Source organism: Scyliorhinus canicula, chromosome 4, assembly GCF_902713615.1.
Source record: "Scyliorhinus canicula chromosome 4, sScyCan1.1, whole genome shotgun sequence".
In the NCBI taxonomy this organism is placed as follows: domain Eukaryota; kingdom Metazoa; phylum Chordata; class Chondrichthyes; order Carcharhiniformes; family Scyliorhinidae; genus Scyliorhinus; species Scyliorhinus canicula.
Window position 1 is genome coordinate 89,550,896 of NC_052149.1, and position 25,270 is coordinate 89,576,165.

At 50.8% G+C, this 25,270-nt stretch overlaps 1 protein-coding gene across 1 annotated transcript in view; it reads left to right on the forward strand.

Moving 5' to 3' along the window:
- Positions 1 to 25,270, forward strand: part of extl2 (exostosin-like glycosyltransferase 2) — a 31,696-nt gene that overhangs the window by 3,152 nt on the left and 3,274 nt on the right. The window contains exon 3 of the mRNA XM_038794749.1: positions 1,609 to 1,679. Within this exon, the coding sequence (XP_038650677.1) occupies positions 1,609 to 1,679 (71 nt within the window). The remainder of the gene's footprint in view (positions 1 to 1,608; positions 1,680 to 25,270) is intronic.

The following is a 25,270-nucleotide window of genomic DNA, read 5'->3' on the forward strand; positions in this document are numbered from 1 at the left end:
GTTCAAGGGAAGAAAAGAAAATACATAATAGGGCAACACAAGGTATACAATGTAACGACATAAGCACTGGCATCAGATGAAGCTTACAGGGTGTAGTGTTAATGAGGTCAGTCCATAAGAGGGTCATTTAGGAGTCAGGTAACAGCGGGAAAGAAGCTATTTTTGAGTCTGTTCGTGCGTGTTCTCAGACTTCTGTATCTCCTGCCCGATGGAAGAAGTTGGAAGAGCGAGTAAGCCGGGTGGGGGGGGTCTTTGATTATGCTGCCCGCTTTCCCCAGGAAGCGGGAGGTGCAAATGGAGTCAATGGATGGGAGGCAGGTTCGCGTGATGGACTGGGCGTTGTTCACGACTCTCTGAGGTTTCTTGTGGTCCTGGGCTAAGCAGTTGCCATACCAGGCTGTGATGCAGCCAGATAGGATGCTTTCTATGGTGCATCTGTAAAAGTTGGCCAGGGTTAATATGGACATGCTGAATTCCCTTAGTTTCCTGAGGAAGTATAGGCGCTGTTGCGCTTTCTTGGTGGTAGTGTCGACGTGCGTGGACCAGGACAGATTTTTGGAGATGAGCACCCCTAGGAATGTGAAGCTGCTAACCATCTCCACCTCGGCCCTGTTGATGCTGACAGGAGTGTGTACAGTAATTTGATTCCTGAAGTCAATGACCTGCTCTTTAGTTTTGCTGGCATTGAGAGAGAGATTGTTGTCGCTACACCTCTCCACTAGGTTCTCTATCTCCCTCCTGTATTCTCGGCCGGGATTCTGTAGTGGAGTGGCGCCAACCACTCCGGCGTTGGGCCGCCCCAAAGGTGCGGAATTCTCCACACCTTTGGGGGCTAGTCCCGTGCCGGACTGGTTGGCGCCACGCCGACTGGCGCCAAAACCGGCGCCAATGGCCTTTGATGAATGCCGGCCGGGGCTGGCCGAAAGACCTTTGCCAGTTCGCGCATGCGCCGGTGCATCAGGTGCCGCTGACGTCATCTCCGGCGCATGCGCGGTAGGGGGGTTCTCTTCCGTCTCCGCCATGGTGGAGGCCGTGGCAGCGGCGGAAGAAAAAGAGTGCCCCCACGGCACTGGCCCGCCGGCCAATCGGTGGACCCCGATCGAGGGCCTGGGCACCGTGGGGGCACCCCCTGGGGTCCGATCGGCCCATTCGCGCCGCCGATCCCGCCGCCACCAGAGGTGATTGAAACCACGGCGGCGGGATTGGCCTCTCAGCGGCGGGACTTCGGCCTATCGCGGGCCGGAGAATCGCCACGGGGGGCACGCTGATCGGTGCGGCGCGATTCCCGCCCCAGCCAATTCCCGGGTGGCGGAGCATTCCGGCCACGGCGGGGGCAGGATTTTCACGGGACCCTGCGGGGGGGTCGGAGAATTTCGCCCCTGATTCGTCGTTATTCGAGATCGATTGATTGATGAGTAAATCAAACTGAGACCAGTGTAAACTAGACCAACTTTTTGGAAAATGGTCTTCTGTACTTCTGTATTTCAAATACTTGCATTTTCTCCTTGATCCTTTTGGAATATTTTTGTGAACTATTATCTAAATCTATTGTAGAATTATTTGTTTGATTATAAAGCAACATTTTCATGTGATTTCCCTTTTTTACAGCTGTCTTGATGCTTGATGATGATATTTTAATTAGCGCCTATGACCTTGATTTTGCCTACTCAGTGTGGCAGGTATGTGACCAAATGTTTTCTGGACTGGGTGGTGGCTGTTCTGTTTCAGACAGCAGAATGCACCAAGGAAAAAAATACATTTTGTGAGGAACCATAAATCCATTTTATCCAGTGATGGTATGGATAATATTAAAAAAGAGTGAGGCATCAGTTTTAAACATCACTGCTGATTAATGCCTGCTCAGTGCAATAGGTTTGCTTTTAAATATTTTCCTGACTGGTTTGATAGTTGCTTGCTTATTTTGAAGATAACTTTTTCTAAGTCCTTTCACCTTGATTTAACAACAAATCTTGCTTTGTGTTGTTAAGAACACCACTGATGTTAAATACAAGGGTATCTCAAAAGCCTGAAGGATAATTTGGAACACCGGTTCTTAGTGGTGAATATTTCTAATTTGGTATACTGTAAGAAAAGATATGTAAAGGAGGAATAGTCTGGTTGTTTTGTGATCAAAAGAATATTTATTAACTTAAAACTTAACGCACAATCAGAAGGACTATAATACACTACAACAGTACACTTAACTCTGCTGATGGCTATACACACAGTGTTACAGGAAGTTACCTGTTTGTTCCCAAGTACCTATGTTTCCTGAACTCTGAGATGCCCCTTGTTCCCAAATAACATCCAATGTTGGGGACTTCCGGTGGCGGCCATGGAGTGTGTGGTTGCACACAGGGCATCTCCGGCTCGAAGGCGTTGGTTTGGGCACTTTATACCAGTTAGTGATGTAGCACTGGCAGGATTTGGTGCAAAAGGTGTAGAGGGAGAGGTTCTCCCCAGGATTGGGATGTGTACTGGCTACCAGACCCAGCAAAAAAACAGTCAACGACCTGGCTAAGGAACTGGAGGGGACCTGTGGTGCAGCAGCAATTGTCAATATGGCAGAGGGGGAAGGGTCAATGCCAGTGGGGAAAGTCCCAGATGGAACAGTTGATGGCCTTCATCAAAGATAGATTTTGACAGTGCTTGCTTCGGCAGCACATATACTAAAATTGGAACAATACACAGAAGAAGATGAATTTCGACAGGAAAGGAAGGCGATGTATGGGGATTGGTCGAAGGCTATCAAGGGAGCATCAGCACCAGCGAGGATCGATGGACCGTGTAGAGAAGTGCCTTGAGGCACAAGGGATGAAAATACAAGCGGTGGAGACGATGGTGTCTGACCAGTGACTGGATTGTGTCCTTGGAGGTGGGGGTCCTGGGGGACTTATGCAAGTTGCTGAGGGTGACGGTGGATGAGCAAGAAAACAGATCCAGGTAGCAGAACTTACAGATTGTGGGGTTGCTAGAAGGTGTGGAAGGAACAAGCGCCACAAAATACATGTCAAGGATGTGAGCCAGACTGGTGGAGCAGGGAGTGCTGGATAAGCACCCAGAGGTGGACATGGCCCACAGGTCTTAAAGACAGAGGCCGAGAGCAGCTGGTGATTGTGTGGATGTACAAATTCGTGGAGAAGGAAAAGATCCTATGATGGGCCAGGGAGAAGCAAGACTGTGAATGGGAGGGGAACAATGTCCGAATATATCAGGATATTGGTGCGGAGTTGGCAAAGAGGCTTGCAGGATTCAACAGGACCACGGCGGTGTTGTACCAAAGGCATATCTGGTTTGTGGTGTTGTACCCGGCGATACCATGGGTCACTTTTGAAGGCCGGGAGTACTATTTCAAAGCACCAGAAGAGGCTAATGACTTTATAAGGGATCAAAAACTGGGCGAGAACTGAGAGTTGGTGTGAGATGGAGGAGCTGCATCTGTAAAGGTTGGAGGTTATGATTGTTGTGTCTTGCCAGGGGGTGGGGGGTTTTCTTTTCTTTAGTTTGTTTATATTATTGTACTTCGGGGAGTTATAAGTTTGTACGGGGGTTGCCCCCCTCCCTCCACTGTCTTGTGATGTTTTTCTTTTTGAGGGGGTTGTTAAGTTCTGGTGCTTGGCCGGTCGGAATAAGTGCTTTGGAGACCGTCTAGTCCGTGACTAGTTAAATGTTTTTTTGTTGGGGAACTGTGTATGTAAGCCACGTTGTCTGGGTTTGGTTGTTGGTTGGGTGGGTGTTATCTGTTCTGTTGTTCTTTTTCCTCTTGAAAATTATATACACCATAATAAAATATATATTTTTAAAAATGTTTTATTTTAAACAATAACGTGGATTAGATAACCATAAGAAAATTATCAAAATCTACTAACTGTTATAAACTTTCTAAGAGCTACTACAAATGTGACTATCCAATACGACAACTATCTCCAGGCTCCCCGAGGTAAAGTGGTTGTTCTCTACTGCCACCTGCTGGTTGGAGGTCATATCGATCACTATTTACATGATTACTTATGCATGTCATCACAGGGTGGTCTGTGACTTTGGTTGTTCTTTATCTTTGGGTGGTGGCGGGCCTTCAAGCAGAAGCTGCCTCGCTGGCAGGTAATGCTGGTGATGGAGGTGAGGTGGTGGAGGAGATCGGGAGAGGTGGCCAGGTGGTGGGGGTGGGGGGAATGCGACGTGGCAGAGTTGGAGACTGTGTGTGGTCACAGACAAAGTGGGGGGCATCTTGGATTTAGAATGGCATTCCAGGAGGCAGAGCCAGAGGGAGATGACGATGGATGGTAGAGGGGAGTTCAGGCGTGAGTCTCCAGTAAGAATTGTAATGTGGAGCATCTGGGGGTTAAATGGGCCGATTAAGAGGTCCTGGGTTTTTGCGCACCTGAGGAGTTTGAAGGAGGAGGTGAACTTCTTACAGGAGACACATCTCCAGGTGAAGGATCAGTTAAGTTGGAAAAGGGATGGGTGGGACAGGTATTCTACTCTGGGCTTGACAAAGTTACTGGCGGTGGCCATTTTGTTTGTAAAAATATTTTATTAAGGCATTTATAGAAACAACAAACACAACAAGTACCGCGGGTTCTGTGACAAAATTGAAAAGTAATCAAGGAATATGTAGGTTTTAACTGCACGGGTGAGGTGTCAAAGTCGGTTGTCTGGGAGGTTATAAAGGCAGTGATGAGGGGTGAGGTGATCCTGTTCAAGGCTGGTCAAGACAAAGAGGAGAGGTTGGAATGTCAGAGGGTAATAGATGAGATGCTGGAGGTAGACAGGAGGTATGCAGAAGATAGGGACCAAGCGCAGTTGGAAAAGAGGAAGGAACGCCAGGCGAGCTTTGACCGACTATCTACCAGGAATGCGGTACGTTGAGGCGAGCAAGGGGGCAGTTTACGAGCATGGAGAGAAGGTGGGGCGTATGTTGGCGGGTCAGCTCCATAGGGAGGCTGCGGCAAGGGAAATTGTCCAGGTGCGGGACAGGGCAGGGAAGTTGCTGGTAGCTCCAGATCAGATTAACAAGGACTTTAAGGAATTCTATGAGAGGTTGTACAGGTCAGAGCCACCTGGGGGAGGCCGGGAGATGCAGGAATTTCTAGATGGGCTGGAGTACCCGAGGTTAGGAGAGGGGGACAGGGCTACATTAGAGGGGCGATAGTGGAGCAGGAGATAAAAGATGCGATTGGGAGGTTGCAGTCGGGGAAAGTGGCAAGGCCGGATGGGTTTCCGGTGGAATATTATTTTAAAAATTCAAAAATAAGCTGGTACCGCTGAAGAGGAGGCGATGTGAAAGGGGGTGTTACTACAAACTTTGGGGCAGACATCGATTTCCCTGTTACTTAGTTACTTAAGAAAGATAAGGACCCGACGGAGTGTGGGTCGTATAGGCCCATATCACTTTTAAACGTGGGTGCAAAGATATTGGCGAAGGTACTGGCGGGTAGGTTGGAGGAGTGCTTCCCAAAGGTGATAGATGAAGATCAGACGGGGTTTGTGAGAGGGAGGCAGCTGTTTCCGAACATTAGGAGGGTATTGAACGTCGTTATGGCACCGGCAGAGGGGAAGGAAACAGAGGTGGTTGTGGCATTGGGTAGAACTTATGGCAGTTCTAGAGCGGTTTGGAATTGGATCCAGATTTGTGGACTGGGTAAAGCTACTATATAAGGAGCGGAGGGCCTGTAACCGCACAAATAACATTAGCTCAGAATACTTTCCTCTCCACCGTGGGACTTGGCAGGGATGTCCTTTGTCTTCCCCCCCCCTTGCTGTTTGCACTTGTGATTGAGCCATTGGCCATCGCATTAAGAAGTTCGGGGGTATGGAAAGGGAAAGTGCTGGGGGTGGATAGAGCATAGGGTGTCCTTGTATGCTGATGACTTATTATACGTGTCGGAACCAAGTGTGACCATAGGGGGAATATTGGAGCTGCTTCAGGGGTTTGGGGTACAAATTAAATCTAGACGAGAATGAATATTTTGTGGTGTCTCGGCCAGAGGTGGGGGCAGGAGTGAGCGGGTTGCCATTCCATAAGGCAGGGACTCACTTTAGATACCTGGGAGTGCAGGTTGCTTGAGATTGGGGGAGGGCTCCGTAGGTAGAACATTTCTAGTTTGGTGGGGAGGGTGAAAGCTGATCTGGCAAGGTGGGATGGTCTCCCTCTGGCGGGTCGGGTACAGGCGGTTAAAATGAATGTGCTGCCGCGATTCCTGTTTATTTTTCAATGCCTGCCGATTTTCCTGACAAAGGCATTTTTTAGAGAGATTGAAGGAATGATTACCTCGTTCATATGGGGAGGGAAGGTGGCCAGAATGAAAAAGGTGCTGCTACAGAGAGGGAGGCAGGCAGGGGGTTTGGGTCTTCGGAACCTGATGTATTATTACTGGGCGGCCAATGTGGAGAAGGTACGGAGCTGGGTCAGAGGGGTTGACTCCCAATGGATTAAAATGGAGGAGAGTTTGGGTAGGGGGTTGGGATTAAAGGCGCTAGCGATAGTGCCGCTCCCGACGGCCCCGGGGAGATAGTCAGGGAGTCTGTTAGTAATAGCTTTGTTGAGAATTTGGAGGCAGTTTTGACAGCACTTCGGGTTGGGGGCAGCGTCAAGAGAAATGCCGATTCGGGGGAACCATAGATTTGAACCAGGGAAATCTGATGGAAATTTTCAAAGATGGGAGGAGAAAGGAATTAGGACACTAAAAGATTTATTTCTTGGGGGTCGTTTTGCGGGATTGAAGTAACTGCGAGCGAAGTATGGGCTGGAGCAGGGGGAAATATTTAGATACATGCAGGATCGAGACTTTGCCAGAAAGGAGATACAGAGCTTCCCAGTAAAGCCACATTGCTGGAGGAGGTGCTGATGACAGGGGGACTGCAGAAGGGGGTAGTCTCAGCGGTTTACGGGGCTATTTTGGAGGAGGAGAAGGCGCCTCTAGAAGGGATCAAGGCAAAGTGGGAGGAAGAATTGGGAGGGTATGGAGGAGGGGTTCTGGTGTGAGGTGCTCCGGAGAGTGAACGCCTCCACCTCGTGCGCGAGGTTGGGGCTGATACAGCTGAAGGTGGTGTATGGAGCGCACCTTACAAGGGTGAGGATGGCGGGGCAGGGATGGAGGGGGGCTGGCGCTGCCCAACCTCTCTGGGTACTATTGGGCGGCTAATGTCTCGATGGTACGCAAGTGGGTAATGGATGGGGAGGGGGCAGCATGGAAAAGGATGGAGATGGCGTCCTGCGGAGGCACGAGCCTGAAGGCACTGGTAACGGCGCCGTTGCCGCTCCCTCCAACGAGGTACACCACGAGCCCGGTGGTGGTGGCTACCCTCACAATTTGGGGGCAGTGGAGGCAACACGGGGGAAGTGGGGGGCTCGGTGGAGGCCCCGCTGCGGGGGAATCACCGGTTTGTTCCAGGGAACATTGATGGCGGGTTCCTGGGGTGGCACAGGGCGGGCATAAGGAAGTTGGGAGACCTGTTCAATGACGGGAGGTTTGCGAGCCTGGGTGAGCTGGAGGAGAAGTTTGAGCTCACCCCGGGGAATTTGTTCAGGTACCTTCAGGTCAAGGCGTTTGCTAGGCGGCAGGTGGAGGGGAGAGGTGGGGGAGGGGAGAGGTGGGGGAGGAGGGAAGAGGGGGGGAGGAGGGGAGAGGGAGGTGAGGAGGGGTAGGGGAGGGAGGGGAGAGGGAGGTGAGGAGGGGTAGGGGAGGAGGGGAGAGGGAGGTGAGGAGGGGTAGGGGAGGAGGGGTGGGGGGGAGGGAAGGAGGGGTGGAGGAGGGGTGGGGGAGGGAGAGGGAGGAGGAAGGGAGGGAGGGTGGGGGAGAGGAGGGGACGGGGGAGGGAAGGAGGGGGGGAGGGAGGGGGGGGAGAAGAGTGGAGGGGAGAGGAGAGAGGGGTATTGTATATGTTAATTTAATTTATTTTGTTCATCGTGTTTGGGGGGGGGGGGGGCTCGTTATATGCGTTGTTACGGGTCCGGGGGGGTGTTTATTATTGTTATTATTGTTTTGTTGTTATACATTTTTCAAAAACTCAATAAAAATTATTTTTAAAAAAACAAAACAAGGGCGAGGATGAGCCGGCTCTTTGAGGAGGTAGAAGATGTGTGTGAACGTTGCGGAGGGGTGCCCCCGCAAACCGTGTTCATATGTTTTGGTCCTGTCCAAAGCTGGAGGATTACTGGAATGAGGTAGGAGCAGCACGGTAGCATGGTGGTTAGCATAAATGCTTCACAGCTCCAGGGTCCCAGGTTCGATTCCCGGCTGGGTCACTGTCTTTGTGGAGTCTGCATGTCCTCCCGGTGTGTGTGTGGGTTTCCTCCGGGTGCTCCGGTTTCCTCCCACAGTCCAAAGATGTGCGGGTTAGGTGGATTGGCCATGCTAACTTGCCTGTAGTGTCCTAAAAAGTAAGGTTAGGGGGGTGTTGTTGGGTTATGGGTATAGGGTGGATACGTGGGTTTGAGTAGGGTGATCATTGCTCGGCACAACATCGAGGGCCGAAGGGCCTGTTCTGTGCTGTACTGTTCTATGTTCTAGGTGTTTAGGGTAATCTCTAAAGTGGTGCATGTGAAACTGGACCCGGGTCCTCGGGAGGCCATATTCGGGGTGTTGGACCGGCCAGGGTTGGAAACGGGCGCAGCGGCAGGTGTTGTAGCCTTCGCCTCGTTGATTGCCCAAAGGCGGATCCTGATAGGTTGAAGAGCACACTCTCCACCCTGTGTTCTGGCGTGGTAGGGGGGACCTGGTGGAATTCTTGACTCTTGAGAAGGTTAAGTTTGAACTGAGGGTCAGGATGGAGGGGTTCTGCAATTCATGGGCGTTATTCATTATGCACTTTCGAGAATTGGATCACATCGAACATTAGGGGGGTTGGGGGCTGGGGGCACTCTATGTCTTAATGGTGACTATGGGTGATTCCTGATTCCTTTTTGTCATTTGTTTATGTTAACATGCGGCTAATGTCTGGGGTTTGGTGGGAGGATGGGATTGTTGTTATTGATATGGGGATTGACATTACATTCGTTACGGAATATTGTTTATTGTTGAATGTAAATTTGGGAGAAAATGTGAAAATGGAGGAGAATAAAAAGTATTTAACAAAAAAAACAAACACAAGAAAGAGCAGAAGCAAAATTGTACTACAAAATATATAACCAGCATCCACACCCTCTGCCCTACCTCTCCTCCCATCCTGCCCTTGCTCCTCTTCAATCCTCCTTAAAGAAGTTAATAATCGGCTTCCACCTTTGGCCGAACCCCTCAACTGACCTCTCAAGACCTAACCCTAATGCCAACACTCACCTTCTCGCCCCCATTCCAAAAACGCCCTCTTGACCCGCGGAATCTTTCCCGCCCACACATGCCCTGAGATCAACACATTGACCTTTTTTTAAAAAATGAATTAGGAACGACGATCGGGAAGTTCTGAAATACAAACAAGAACCTAGTCTGCACCTGTCTCGCTAACGTCATTGGCAGCACATCCCACCTCTTAATATCCCCCTTCATCTGCTCCACCAACCAAGCCAAATTCAACTTGAGCAGCTGCGCCCAGCCCCGCACCACCTCAATTCCCAAATACCTGAAACTTGCCCCCACCGCCTTGAACAACAGCTCCCCCAACCTCCTCTCCTGGTCTCAATCGGGAACACCTCACTCTTTCCATGTTCAGCTTGTATCCGGAAAACCAGCCAAAGTCCTCCCAAATCCAATTTTTCCAATGCCTCCCAATGGGTCCAAAATACATAGCAACAGGTCGTCCGCATACAGTTAAACACTGTGCTTGACAACCCCCTCCCCCTGTGAATTGCGCTTTCACGTATCTGATCGTCAGTCCAGAAGTAAAACACTCGAACACGTTAGTAACGAATATTCGTTTATTTACGGCCGGGACAAATCTCTAAGCAGTCGGGTAACTACCTTCGAGAAGTGCCAAAATCCCAGAATAAGGACTGTATTTTTATACATTTTACAGCTTAGGGGTGGTCCCCTTAAATTCCTAGATACACCTATGATTTGGCAAGGATCCAGAACATGTACATATATGGAATTATTCTTCGAGGTCGGGAGGTTATTTTTGACATAATCATTAGCACAAGTCACTATTAATATTGTTACAAAGGTTTTTCTTATCCCATGGCCAATGTTTATTTGTTTCAACTGGTCAAACGAGCTTAATTGTGCTATCTCCGCAATAAAGTAACGCTTCCCATTCATTCCATTCTTTGACTTTTTGACCTCTCTGCTTTCACAGATGCAGGTCAGAACATTAAATAGTACTAAAGCCATACTCCCCTTTTTCCATCCCATAACCTTCTGACATCTCTGCTTTCACAGATGCCGGTCAGAACACGCTCCCTTTATTTCATCCCTTGACCTGTTGACATCTCTTTCACAGAGCTTTTCAGAACTGTTATATTAACCCTATCAGCGAAGTTCCAAATGAAATCCACTTCTACACCCCGGCCACACGATCGCTTTCCAACCCTTCGACGCTCTTAGCACCATTGCCAATGGCTCTATTGCCAGGACACAAAGCAACAGGGAGAGCGGGCACCCCTGCCTTGTCTCATGGTGCAACCTGAAATACCCCAAGCTCACCGGGTTCATCTGCACACTTGCTACCGGCGCCTTATACAGCAAGCAGACCCAATCCACAAACCTCCGCCCAAGCCCAAACTGTCTGAGCACCTCTCACAGATATTCCCACTCCACCTGGTCAAACACTTTCTCTGCATCCATCACAACCTCCACTTCCTGTCCCTCTGGGGCATCATAATCAAGTTAAGTAACCTTCTTACATTTGTTGACAACTGCCTCCCCTTCACAAACCCTTTTTGATCCTCACCTATCACCCCCGGGACACAGTCCTCGATTTGCAAAGCCAACACCTTCGGCAGCAGCTTGGCATCCGCATTTAACAACAATATCAGACGGTAGGATCCACACTGCTCCGGATTCTTGTCTGTCTTCAATGTCAGGGAGATGGAGGGGCTGGTTTAGCACAGTGGGCTAAACAGCTGGCTTGTAATGCAGAACAAGACCAGCAACGCGGGTTCAATTCCCGTACCAGCCTCTCCAAACAGGTGCCGGAATGTGACAACGAGGGGCTTTCACAGTAACTTCATTGAAGCCTACTTGTGACAATAAATGATTACCGTTTACCGTTGGATGCCTGCGATAGTGTAGGGGGGAGCTCCTCCCTCTCCCTAGCCTCGTTGTATACCCTCACCCGCAGTGGCCCCAGATTCTCTTCCCCCCCCCCCCCCCCCCCCCCCCCCCCAACATTTTATAAAACTCCACTGGGAATCCGAACGGGACCGGGGCCTTCCCTGCCGGCATCGCACCCATACACTCCATCACCTGCCTTAACCCAATGGGGCTCTGAGTACTTCCATCCACCTTCAGAATCTCTTCCACCAATCTTGTCAGGTCTGCTCATTCCACCTTTTGCCTGTGCGCCTGAATCGAAATAAACTTTCCCCACCCCCCACCCTAACCACCGTCTTGAGTGCCTCCCAGTGTGGCGGCCGTAACCTCCCCCATAATGTTGAGTTCCCATGCCTCCAGATGGCAGCCTTCACCCGATCGTACACCACCTCATTCGCCAACAACCCCACATCCAGCCTCCACTACGTGCACTGGCCCCCTCAGTGCACTCGCAAATCCATCCAGTGCAGCCCATTGTCTGAAACCACAATCGCCGAATACTCCCGAGTCGACCACCCCGACCAGCAACACCTTGTCGAGCACAAAATAGTCCATCCGGGAGTACACTCATTGCACATGAAAAAGTACGGAAACTTGGCCTCCCAAACCTCCACGGGTCTACCCCTCATTCGTTCCATGAACCCTTTCAGCTCCTTCAGCACCACCAATACTTTCCCTGATCTCGGGCTCGACCGGTCCAAAATTGGCTCGATGACAGTGTTAAAATCCCCCTACACCTCATGATCAACCGGTGTGAGCCCAGGTCCGGGATCTTCCCCAGCACCCATCTCATAAACTCCACATCGACCCAGTTTGTGGAATAAACATTCACCAAAACGACTTCCGGTAGCGGCCATGACCAGTCAGGTCGCACACACGGCAGCTCCCGCCAGGATCGGGGTTTTGGGCCATTAAACGAGGCGGCAGCGGCACTTGGAAGATCTGGTCCGACGTGGGAACGGACGCTGGAGAGGTTCTCCCCCAGTGCTGTATGGAGGGTACCAGGAGCGGGGCCGTCAAATGAGCAATTGCCGGGAAGAAGGCAGAGTGTGTCCAGGACAAAATGGCGGCAAGCGTGGGCCCAGTGGGCCAGAGAGCAACAGGATTTTTTGAGGAGCTGCTTCACAGAACTAAAAATGGAGATACTGGCCCCTATGAAGGCCTCCATGGAAAAGATGGTGGAGGTACAGAAGGTACAGGAGAAGGCGATCAAGGAGGTGGAGAGGAAGGTGTCTGAGAATGAGGATGAGATCCTGGGCCTGGTGGTCAGGGTGGAGGCACATGAGGCCCTACACAAGAGATGGCAGGAGAGGCTGGATGACCTCGAATATAGATCTCGGAGTCACAACCGAAGGGGCGGATGTGAGCACATATGTAACTGCAATGCTGGGGACGCTGATGGGCGCGGGGGCCTTCCCGCGACCCTTGGAATTGGACGGAACACATAGGGTCCCAGCCAGGAAGCCGAGGGCGAATGAACCACCGAGGGCGATGGTGATAAGGTTCCACTGCTTTACAGACAGGGAGCGTGACCTGCGTTGGGCAAAGAAGGAGCGGAGCAGGAAGTGGGAGAACGGCAAGATTCGCATATACCAGGACTTGGGAGCTGAACTGCGGGTTTCAACCGGGCTAAGGCGGTCCTCCACAGCAAAGGGGTGAAGATCGGGCTCCTGCATCTGGCGAGACTTTGGGTAACGTACCAGGACAGGCACCATTATTTTGATATGCCGGACGAGGCATGGACATTCATTAGGCACGAAAAGCTGGACTTGAACTGAGGGGCAGCTGCACGTTGGTGAAACGCGATGGTGGGGATGTGTAATCGGGGGTTGGCCTGGTGTAAGATTGTTTGTAGAATTTAAGTTTGTTTGCTCTTCTTTTCCTGTTTTTTATTTCAGGGGGCGGGGCAACGCCCAGGTTGTGTTGTCCGGCACACGGGAAGGATCCGGATGGCATTTGCCCTCTTACACTGTGGGGGAGGGGGGGGGGGGGGGGCCGGAGGAGAAGACAATAGTAGGTTTGGAGATGGAGGCGGGAGCGGCCGAGGTCAGCATGGGTCATCTGACTTACAGAAGCACAATGGGGGGGGGGGGAGGGGATCAGTGCTAAACGGGTGCTTGGCGGGGGTGTGGGAGCAGGGGACTGGGGGTGGGGGTGGAAGGGGTGCTGCTTTACTGACTGAAGGGGAGCCAGTTGTTGGGGATGGATGGAGAGTCGGGCTGGGGTGCCTCCGGCTGGAGCGAGCGGGGGGCGCGGGTACGTGGCTGGCCGAAAAAGGGAGATGGCTAGTCGGCCGGGGGGGGGGGGGGGGGGGGGGGGGGGTAACCCCCCGTCCAAGCTGATCACGTGGGATTTGAATGGCCTGAACGGGCCAGTCAAGAGGTCCCGCGTGTTCTCGCACTTAAAGGGATTAAAGGCGGACGTGGCCATGCTACAGGAGACGCACTTAAAACTCGCTGACCAAACGAGGTTAAGGAGGGGATGGGTGGGCCAGGTGTTCCACTCGGGGCTAGACTCAAAGACCAGAGAGGTGGCAATTCTGGTTAGTAAACGGGTGGCGTTTGAAGCAGGGAGCATCGTGGCGGACAAGGGGTGTAGGTACATGATGGTGAGTGGCAAGCTACAGGGGACTCGGGTGGTGCTGGTGAACATGTATGCCCCGAATTGGGATGATGTGGAATTCATGAGGCGCATGTTGGGTAGAATCCCGGACTTGGAGACAAGTAACTTGATTATGGGGGGGGGGGGGGACTTTAATACTGTCTTGGATCCAGCGTTGGACCGGTCTACGTCCAGGTCGGGAAAGAGGCCGGCGGCGGCAAGGGCCCTGTGGGAGTTCATGGATAAGATGGGGGGGGGGTGCGGGACCCGTGGAGGTTCGCGCGTGCCTAGGGCGAAGGAGTTCTTTTTTTCCCACATCGATAAAGTCTACTCGCGAATTGACTTCTTTGTGTTGAGCAAAGCGTTAATCCCGAGGGTGGAGGGGGTTGAGTATTCGGCCATTACGGCCTTGGACCATGCCCTGCATGGGTGGACCTGTGACTGGGGGCAGTGCTCTCTCTGGAGACTGGATGTGGGACTGCTGGCAGATGAAGAAGTGTGTGGGAAGATAAGGAGGAACATTCAGAACTATGTGATAACGAATGACACAGGGGAGGTAACAGCGGCAGCGGTTTGGGAGGCTATGAAGACGGTCATCAGGGGAGAGTTCATCTCTATTAGGTCCCACAGAGAGAAGAGGGAGAGGGCTGAGAGGAAGAGGCTGGTGGGAGAGTTACTTAGGGGAGACAGGAAGTACGCGGAGGCCCCCGAGGGGGGGCTGCTCAAGGAGCGCTGGAGATTACAGGCGGAGTTTGATTTGTTGACCATGAGGAAGGCGCAGGCACAGTTGAGGAAAGTGAAAGGGGCAGTCTATGAGTATAGGGAGAAAGCCAGTAGGATGCCGGCGCATCAACTTCACAGGAGGGACGCGGCCAGGGAGATCGGGGGAGTGAGGGATAAGGAAGGTAACACGGTGTTGAGCCCAGAGAGGATCAATGAAGTTTTCAAGGAGTTTTATTGGAAGCTATACGAGTCAGAACCCCCCGAGGGGAAGGGATGAAGCAATTTTTCGATCGATTGAGGTTCCCAAGTGTGGACGATGAGCGGGTGGAGGGACTGGGGGCTCCGATTGAGTTGGAGGAGGTAGTTAAGGGACCGGCAAGTATGCAGTCGGGCAAGGCCCCGGGTCCGGATGGCTTCCCTGTAGAATTTTATGAGACGTCCTCGGAGCTACTGAGCCCACTCCTGCTAAGGACCATTAAAGAGGCAAAGGAGAGAGGAACCCTCCCCCGAAGATGTCACAGGCATTGATCTCGCTCATTTTGAAGAAGAAGGATCCGCTTCAGTGTGGGTCCTACAGGCCGATATCGCTCTTGAATGTAGATGCCAAATTGCTGGCAAAAATTCTGGCCACCAGAATAGAGGACTGTGTCCCGGGAGTGATAGAGGAAGACCAGGCGGGTTTCGCCAAGGGCAGGCAACTGAAAACAAATGTGAGGAGGCTCCTCAATATTATTATGATGCCCTCGGAGGGAGGGGACGCAGAAGTAGTGGCTGCAATGGATGCGGAGAAGGCCTTTAACAGGGTAGAGTGGGAAGTGTTAGGTAGGTTTGGATTCAGGGAGGGATTCATCGGGTGGGTCAAGCTACTATATCAGGCCCCCGTAGCGAGTGTGTCCATGAACCGGCTGAGGTCGGAGTATTTCAGGTTGCACCGAGGGGTGAGGCAGGGGTGCCCCCTGTCCCCGTCACTATTTGCCCTGGCAATTGAGCCGTTGACCATAGCGCTTAGGACTTCAAGTAACTGGAGGGGGCTGGTTCGGAGGGGGGAGTAGCACCGGGTTTCCCTCATCACAGATGACCTGCTGTTGTATATTTCGGACCCGCTAGAGGGGCTGGGGGAGGTCATGCAGATCCTGGGAGACTTTGGGAGCTTCTCGGGGTACAAGTTGAACGTGGGGGGAAAGAAAAGAGACTGGGGGAGCTCCCGCTCAAGATAGTGGAGAGGAGCTTTCGATATTTAGGTATACAGGTGGCTAGGACCTGGGATGCCCTACACAGGCTCCACTTATCTCGGCTTGTAGAGCAGATGGAGGGAGACTTTAAAAGGTGTGACATGTTCCCGCTTTCCCTGGCGGGAAGAGTGCAGACTGTGAAGATGAAGGTTCTCCCCAGGATCCTGTTCGTCTTTCGGTGCCTCCCCATTTTCATCCCCAAATCCTTTTTCAAGAGGGTGAACAGGATTATCATGGGGTTTGTGTGGGCAAATAAAACCCCGCGAGTCAAAAGACTATTCTTGGAGCGTAGCCGGCGCGGGGGGGGGGGGGGGGGGGGGGGGGTGTGGGTTGGCACTGCCGAACTTCTGTAGCTACTGGGCAGCTAATTTGGCCATGATAAGGAACTGGTTAATGGAGGAGGGGCCGGCATGGGGCATGGAGGCGGCGTCCTGCAAAGGCACCAGTCTAGGGGCACTAGTTACGGCACTGCTGCTGTTCTCGCCAGCACGATACACCACAAGCCCGGTGGTGGCGGCGGCACTGAGGGTCTGGGGTCAGTGGAGAAGGCACAGGAAAGAGGAGGGGGCCTCAGTTTGGACCCCGATACGGAACATAGATTTGCTCCGGGCAGGATAGACGGAGGGTTTCATGGCTGGTATAGGGCAGGCATTAGAAGGATGGGGGACCTGTTTATAGATGGGACTTTCCCCAGCGTGCAGGCGCTGGAGGAGAAGATCGGCCTGCCCCTGGGAACTGAAGGGCAAGTGGGAGGAGGAGCTAGGTGAGGTGCTAGAGGAGGGCCTGTGGGCTGATTTCGTCTGCATCATGTACCTGGGTCAGTTTAATTCAGTTTAAGGTGGTGCACCGGGCTCACATGACGACGGCGAGAATGGCAAGTTTTTTGGGGTGGAGGACTGGTGCGCGAGATGTGCAGCGAGTCCAACGAACCATGTCCATATGTTTGGGCATGCCCGGCACTTAAAAAATTCTGGCAGGGCCTTGCGAGGACTATGTCCAGTATTTTGGACACGCGGGTGGAGCCGAGACCAACAATAGCGATCTTTGGGGTGTCGGAGGATCCGGGTGTGCAGGAAGTGAAAGAGGCCGAAGTGTTGGCCTTTGCCTCCCTAGTAGCCCGGAGACGGATCTTGTTAATGTGGAGGGACTCAAAACCCCTGAACGTGGAGACCTTGGTTAGTGATATGTCTGGGTTCCTCGGCCTAGAGCGAATAAAGTTTGTCTTGAGAGGGTCCTTGATGGGGTTCTCACGGCGGTGGCAACCTTTCCTTGACTTTCTAGGTGAGCAGTAAAGTGTCAGCAGCAGCAACGGGGGGGAGGGGGGTTGTTGGGGGAGGAAGGGGGGGTGTTGGGGGAGGAAGGAGGGGTGTTGGGGGAGGAAGGGGGAGGGGGATGTTGGGGGAAGGAGGGGTGTTGGGGGAGGAAGGAGGGATGTTGGGGGAGGAAGGAGGGGTGTTGGGGGGAAGGAGGGGTGTTGGGGAGGGAAGGAGGGGTGTTGGGGGGAAGGGGGGTGCTGGGGGGGGAAGGGGGGTGCTGGAGGAGGAAGGGGGTGCTGGGGGGAGGAAGGGGGGTGTTGGGGGAGGAAGGAGGGGTGTTGGGGGAGGAAGGAGGGGTGTTGGGGGAGGAAGGAGGGGTGTTGGGGGAGGAAGGAGGGGTGTTGGGGGAAGGAGGGGTGTTGGGGGAAGGAGGGGTGTTGGGGAGGGAAGGAGGGGTGTTGGGGGAGGAAGGGGGGAGGGGATGTTGGGGGAAGGAGGGGTGTTGGGGGAGGAAGGAGGGGTGTTGGGGGAAGGGGGGTGCTGGGGGGGAAGGGGGGTGCTGGAGGAGGAAGGGGGTGCTGGGGGGAGGAAGGGGGGTGTTGGGGGAGGAAGGAGGGGTGTTGGGGGAGGAAGGGGGAGGGGGATGTTGGGGGAAGGAGGGGTGTTGGGGGAGGAAGGAGGGATGTTGGGGGAGGAAGGAGGGATGTTGGGGGAGGAAGGAGGGGTGTTGGGGGGAAGGAGGGGTGTTGGGGAGGGAAGGAGGGGTGTTGGGGGGAAGGGGGGTGTTGGGGGAGGAAGGGGGGAGGGGGATGTTGGGGGAAGGAGGGGTGTTGGGGGAGGAAGGAGGGGTGTTGGGGGAAGGGGGGTGCTGGGGGGGGGGAGGGGGGTGCTGGAGGAGGAAGGGGGTGCTGGGGGGAGGAAGGGGGTGTTGGGGGAGGAAGGGGGGTGTTGGGGGGGGAAGGGGGGTGCTGGAGGAGGAAGGGGGTGCTGGGGGGAGGAAGGGGGGTGTTGGGGGAGGAAGGGGGGTGTTGGGGAGGGGGGGCTCAGGTGGGGGTAAGTGTTGATATAATGTGTATTTTCGTTTTGTATAATGATAGCAGCCACCTTGTCTTGTTAAATAATTTTCGTTTATTTTCTTTGTTATGTAAAAATTTTGGTTGAAAAAATCTTTAATAAAAACAATTTTTAAAAAAAAATTCACCAAAACCACTGGCATCCCCTACTGCTTCCCACTCACCATCACAAATTTGGGCCAGCCCTCCGGGCCCATGTCACGCGACCCTCCAGCCCCACCCTCAGATGTCCACCGTCATCACTCCCTTTCCTGCTGCGCCACAACAACCACACCCCTTGCCAGCACCCCCCCTCCCCCAAGCAAAACAACAATCCATTCCCTTCCCTTGCACAAACCACCTGACTGCCCCCCCCCCCCCCCAAACTGTGCTCTCATTAATTAGCCCGCCCAGCAAGCCTGGCAACCCCTGCCCACGGTGAATTTAAATCACCTCTTTTATTAGAAATCTTCCCCTAAACCAAAAAGGGTCAAAAAGATTTTCTACGGCAGCATGGTGGCGCAGTGGATTAGCCCTATTGCCTCACGGCGCCGAGGTCCCAGGTTCGATCCCGGGTCTGGGTCAATGTCCCTGTGGAGTTTGCACAATTCTCCCCGTGTTTGCGTGGGTTTCGCCCCCACAGCAAAGATCTGCAGTGCAGGTGGATTGGCCACGCTAAATTGCTCCTTAATTGGAAAAAATGAATTGGGTCCTCTAAATTTATTTTTAAAAGATTTTCTAAATGGTGTGCAAGGATTTTCACTTCCTGACTCCTTAATGCAGACTTAAGTAGGTCCTATTCAGGTCAAACTGATATTTCAAGTTATTCCCGGTATAACCTATATCTACAAAGAAGATTTTATCTACTTACCACTCAGTAGGTTTGATCCTGAGTCCAGCCTTTCTGAGGTAATACTGTAGCAGTAGACTTTTCTATATTTTGTAATTACCACTATTTCAGGTTACAGTGAGTTTTTAAACTTACTTTATTTTACTTCAAAAGATAACATCACTGTCTTTACAACAACTAAAAAAAAATCTTGCTTCAGGAATTTCAGTTCCGGTTGTTTGGATCTTGTGGCCCCCTTGACAATCTCTCTTCTTATCTGTGGGTGTTCTCATTAACTTTGATCTTCTGCTCGGCTCCCGCATTCAGTCCTTCCCATCTACCGTAGCAGCTCTGAGAGCTGGAAGTGTTTGGCTGCTAGCGATTCAGGATATTTATTACCCTTCTAACAGCCGTGCTGGTTACATGACATTATCTTCAAGTAATATCTTCTGCTCATTTCTGTAATTTTGTTTGTCCATTGTATTCATCTAGCTTCCATCGTGAGGATGTTTCAATGATAAGCATTGGTAAAAAATGCTCTGATGCTTGTCAAATCTTAGAGGAGTGATACATCCGGTCCTCGTCATGTTTAAACTGATTCCTGCTTGGTGTTCATTTATGCCTTAGTAGACTCAACCGCTGTCTCCAGACTTCCACTTTTAACTGATGATATGAAGTTTCTATAATTCAGAAATGCACATTATTTCACGCAATTCACTTAAGATTCTGGCAATTCTAATCAATTGTTGGCTAAACTAATTAACTTCTATAAAAGGGTGGAAGTGTTCCCTTTATGTAACTAAAAACTTAATTTGCTGGAATTTCTCTAACTTGAAAGAAAGGTATCAGATTACAGCATAAGCTGTTTTAGAGCTGTTCTCTTAATGCCGGTGTGATAAAGGCTGTCTGCATTTCAAACCCTCTTTTCTGAATGCTGTTAACCCTTTGTGGGATTTCTGCTTACTTTTTCTCCTATTCCTTCGGGTTTTATCAGACCGTCATGTTTCAAATGACATCTTTCCCATTTTGCTTTACAAAGGCTTCCAAGCCCCCTACCCCCACTGATTCCCCCCACCCCTCCCGTTCGCACTCCCTCACAAAACGAAGAAACAGAAAAAAGGTGCACTCATCCTTGTTGCTCCCCAAGCACCCAGCCACCAAGCCCACCAAAACATTTCGAAGGTGAAATAGCTCTCCAGCAACCATCAAAAGCACCACCTCCTCAAACGTTCAATGACCTTCTGCCAATCCATTGTCCCTCAAAAATTCTGTTGCCTTGTCTGGTATACCAAAATAATGTTCTGATTCTGGAAAGTCACCCAGAGGCAGGCAGGGTACAGGACCACAAACTTCACCCCCTTCTTGAAGAGGCAGCTTTGACCCGGTTGAACTCGGCCTCCTTTTTGCCAGTTCTGCACCCACCCGCAGCTCATTCGTTTCCCAGGTGCACCTCCTGGTCTGCCTCGCCCATTGTAGAACCTTCTCTTTGTCCAGGAAACGGTGCAACCGCACTGCCATCACCCTCGGCAGCTTGCCCACCTGTGGCCTCCTCATCAGCGCCCTGTGCGCTCGGTTAAAGCCCCCCATCCCCATCAGCTTTTCCAGCTTGGACACATACGTGCCGGCACCCGATCCTTCGGGCATCCCCACGATCCGCATGTTTTGTCTTCTGGAGCAGTTCTCCAATGCTTCTCCTTCAGCCGCTTTTGGGTCTCCCTCATCACTCCCATCTCGGCCACTAACGAGGCAAGCTGCTCTTTGTGCTCCCCCACCGTCTCCACTTTCTGGATTGCCTGGCCTATGGACCTCCAGCCTCTGCTCCACACGATCAGTCCCAGCTTTAAGTGGCTCTACCACACAGGCTAGGTCCTCTTGGGCTTCCCTTCTCTGCTGGTTGAACTTCTCATTTAAGAAGTCCACCAGCTGCGGTGGGCAAGATAGGTCCTTTACTCTCCGCCATCTTGACCTGTAGCGCACAAAAAGGTTCAGCTCCCAGCTCCATCTAGCAGCCACACCAGTGGAGTCTCACTTTCTCCTAGCACTCCTACACCTTTTTCCATCAAAACTTCCACCCTACGAATGGGGAGCATTCAAAAAAAAATCCACCTTGAGCCGGAGCTGCCAAATACATAGTTATATAGAAGATAGGAGCAGGATGAGGCCTTTTGGCTCTACGAGTCTGCTCCGCCATTCATCACGGTCATGGCTGATCATCCAACTCAATAGCCTTATCCTGCTTTCTCCCCGTAGCCTTTGATCCCATTCTCCCCATGTGCTATATCCAGCCTCCTCTTGAATATATTCAAGGTTTTAGCATCAACTACTTCCTGTGGCAATGAATTCCACAGGCTCACCACTCTTTGGGTGAAGAAATGTCTCCTTATCTCTGTCTGAAATGGTTTATCCAGAATCCTCAGGCTGTGACCCCTGGTTCTGGACCCACCCATCATTGGTAAGATCTTCCCTGCATGTATCTTGTCGAGTCCTGTTAGAATTTTATAAGTCTCTGATATCCCCCCCTCATTCTTCTGAACTCCAGCGAGAACAAACGTAGCCTTGTCAATCTCTCCTCGTATGACTGTCCCGCCATCCCTGGAATCAATCTGGTAAACCTTCGCTGCACTCCCTCGAGAGCAAGAACATCCGTCCTCCGAGAAGGAGACCAAAACTAAACGCAATGCTCCAGGTGTGGCTTCACCAAGGCACTGTACAATTGCAGCAACACATCGCTGCTTCCATACTCAAAACCTCTCGCAATGAAGGCCAACATACCATTAGCCTTCTTTACTGCCTGCTGCACCTGCATGCTTACCTTCAATGAATGGTACACAAGGACACCCAGGTCTCGCTGCACACTCCCCTCTCCCAATTTACAACCATTCAGGTAGTAATCTGCCTTCCTGTTGTCGCTTCCGAAGTGAATAGCCTCACACTTATCCAAATTATACTGCATCTGCCATTGATTTGTCCACTCGCCCAACCTGTCCAGATCATGCTGTAGGATCCCTGCATTCTTGTCACAATTCACCCTCCAATTCAACTTGGTATCATATGCAAACTTTGAGATGTTCTATTTGTTCGCTCATCCAAATCATTAATATATATATTGTGAATAGCTGGGATCCCAGCACCGATCCCTAGTGGTACCCCACTAGTTACTGCCTGGCAGTTGAAAAGGACCCATTCATTCCTACTCTTTGTTTCCTCTCTGCCAACCAGTTTTCTATCCACCTCAATACATTTCCCCCAATCCCATGCGCTTTAATTTTGCACAATAATCTCTTATGCGGACTTTGTCAAAAGCATTCTGAAAGTCCAGATATACCACATTGACTGGCTCCTCCTTGTCAACTGCACTGGTTACATCTTCAAAGAATTCCAACAGATTTGTCGAGCATGATTTTCCCTTCATAAATCCATGCTGAGTCTGACTGATCCTGCCATTGCTTTCTAAATGTTCCGCTATAAAGTCCTTGACAATGGATTCAAGAATTTTCCCCACTACCGATGTTAGGCTTACTGGTCTATACTTCCCTGCTTTCTCTCTACCTCCCTTTTTGAATATTGGAGTGATGTGAGCTACCCTCCAATCTGCAGGGACAGTTCCAGAATCGATAGAATCCCAGAAGATGACCACCAATGCAGCTACTATTTCCAGAGCCACCTATTTAAGCACTCTGGGATGCAGATTCTCAGGCCCTGTGGATTTATCTGCCTTCAATCCCATCAATTTTCCCAGTACCATTTCTCTGCTAATGTTGATCTCCCTCAGTTCTTCCCTCTCGCGAAACCTTTCATTCTCCATCATGTTCCTCACTATTATTACCAGTAAGCCAAGGGATCATCCTGGGCTCAATGAGGAGTGCTGGGGGCATGCCAGGAGCAGCGCCCGGCATGCCTAAAATGAGATGTCAACCTGGTGAAGCTACAATACATGACGACATGCATGCAAAATGATGGACACAGCATGCAATAGATAGAGTTAAACAATCTCACATCAACAAACAGATCTGAGCTCTGAATCCTATCACATCCAGTCGTAAATGGTGGTGGACAACTAAACCCATTACTAGAGGAGGAGGCTCCACAAATATCCCCATCCTCAATAATTGAGGAGCCAAGTAGATCAATGCAAAAGACAAGGCCGAAGCATTTGCAAACATGTTCAGTCAGAAATGCCAAGTGGATGGTACATTTGAACAACTTCCTGAAATCCCAGGCGGTACGGTGGCACAGTGGTTACTACTGCTGCCTACAGCGCTGAGGACCCTGGTCACTGTCTGTGTGGAGTTTGCCCATTCTCCCAGTGTCTGCATGGGTTTCACCCCCACAACCCAAAGATGTGCAGGTTAGGTGGATTGGCCATGCTAAATTGGCCCTTAGTTGGGGGGGGGAAAATGATTGGGTACTCTAAAAAAAAAAAATTTTAAATTCCTGAAATTCCTAACCTGTCAGATGTCAATTTTACGTCAATTCAATTCACTCCACGTGACTTCAAGGAACAGCTGAAGGTACTGGATACTACAAAAGCTGTGGCCTTGACAACATCCTGGCATGAGGACTGAAGATTTGTGCTCCAGTTAGTCAGCCACTAGCTAAGCTGTTCCAATACAGCCACAACACTGCCATCTCCTGACAATATAAAATACTGTCCAGGTATTGCCCATTAGTCTGTCCTCGATCATCAGCAAAGTGATGGAAGTTGTTGCCAACAGTGCTATCATGTGGCATATACACAGCAGTAACCTGCTCACTGTCATTTAATTTGGGTTCATGACCACTCGGCTCCTGACCTTTTTACAGCCTTGGTCCAGACATGGACAAAAGAGCTGAACTCGAGGTGAGGTGGGGTGACTGCCCATGACATCAAGGCATTTGACTGAGTGGCATCAAGGAACCCTGGCAAAATTACCATCAATGGGGATCAGGGAATATCTCCACTGGTGGATTCATACCTCGCACAAAGGATGATGATTATAATTTTGGGAGGCAGGTCATCTTAGTCCCAGGACATCATAGCAGGAGTTCCTCAGTAGTGTTCTAGGCCTAACCATCTGCAGCTGTTTCATCAGTGACTTTCCATTCATCGAAGTGGGAATATTCACCATTCACGAATCGTCGGATACTGAAGCAGTCCATGTCCAAACGCCACCGTGCCGCCCTGGTACAAGGGGAAATGATTGCATTTAAAATACATAGGGATGAGATGGAAAGATCAGAGAAACAACGATTGATTGACAAAGGGAACTCTTGGCAGAAATGAAAACTACAAGGGGCATTCAGTTTGGTAACAATAAGGAAAGTGGTGAATCAGCTTGGTGGAGCAAGGGGTATTTTATATGAGTATTGAGGAAAAAGCGAGCCGCCTACTAACACTAACTGCGACAACAAGTTGCCACAAGGGAGATAATACAAGTGAGGGAAGAAGGAAGAGAACTGGTAACAACACCGGAGTGTATTAATAAAGTATTTCATTCATTTTATAAGAGATTATACAAGTCAGAACCTGGGAGGGATGAAATAAGGTTTTTCGAAGAATTGGTTTTCCCGGAGGTTGAAGAAGAGAAACGGTAGGGAATGAATGCTCCGCTGAAATTACAGGAAGTGATGGATGAAATTGGCGCAATTCAGCCAGGGAAGGCGCCAGGTCCAGAAAATCCCGATTGATTTTTATCAACAGTTTGCGCCCATATTGGCCCCATATCTCTTAAAGATGTTTTCTGATTCTTTGGCACGGGGTGAATTGCCGACTGCGCTTACTCAGGCATCTATTTCATTAATCCCCAAGAAAGAAAGTGGAATGGGGATCATACAGACCATCTCCTTATTAAATACAGATGTAAAAATTCTGGCTGAGGATTTAGCACTACGGCTCGAGGGGTGTGTTCCAGACGTGGTGTTGGAAGATCAAGCAGGTTTTGCGAAAGGGAGGCAGATGTCTAATAATATCAGACGCCAGTTAAATGTTATTATGATATTGCCTCAGAATAGGATGCCGGAGATTGTGGTGGCTATGAATGCAGTGAAAGCTTTTGAAAGGTTTGAGAGGAGTTATTTGCTGGAGGTTTTGGGCAAGTTTGGATTTCAGCCAACATTCATCTCATGGGTTAGATTGTTAACAGCACCACACCTAGTGTTAAGACTAATTTGGTTGGCTCGGGGTATTTCCAACTATTTAGGGACACGAAGAAGGGCTGTCCATTATCCCCACTTCTGTTCACATTAGCAATAGAACCTCTGGCTATTTCTGTCCAAGCTTCCCGGGAATGGACAGGTATTGTTAGAGAACATAGAGTTTCACCATATGCAAACATTTTATTATTGTATATATTTATCCCATTGAGATGTATGGGTAAGATTATAAATATATTGGAAACGTTTGGAACCTTCT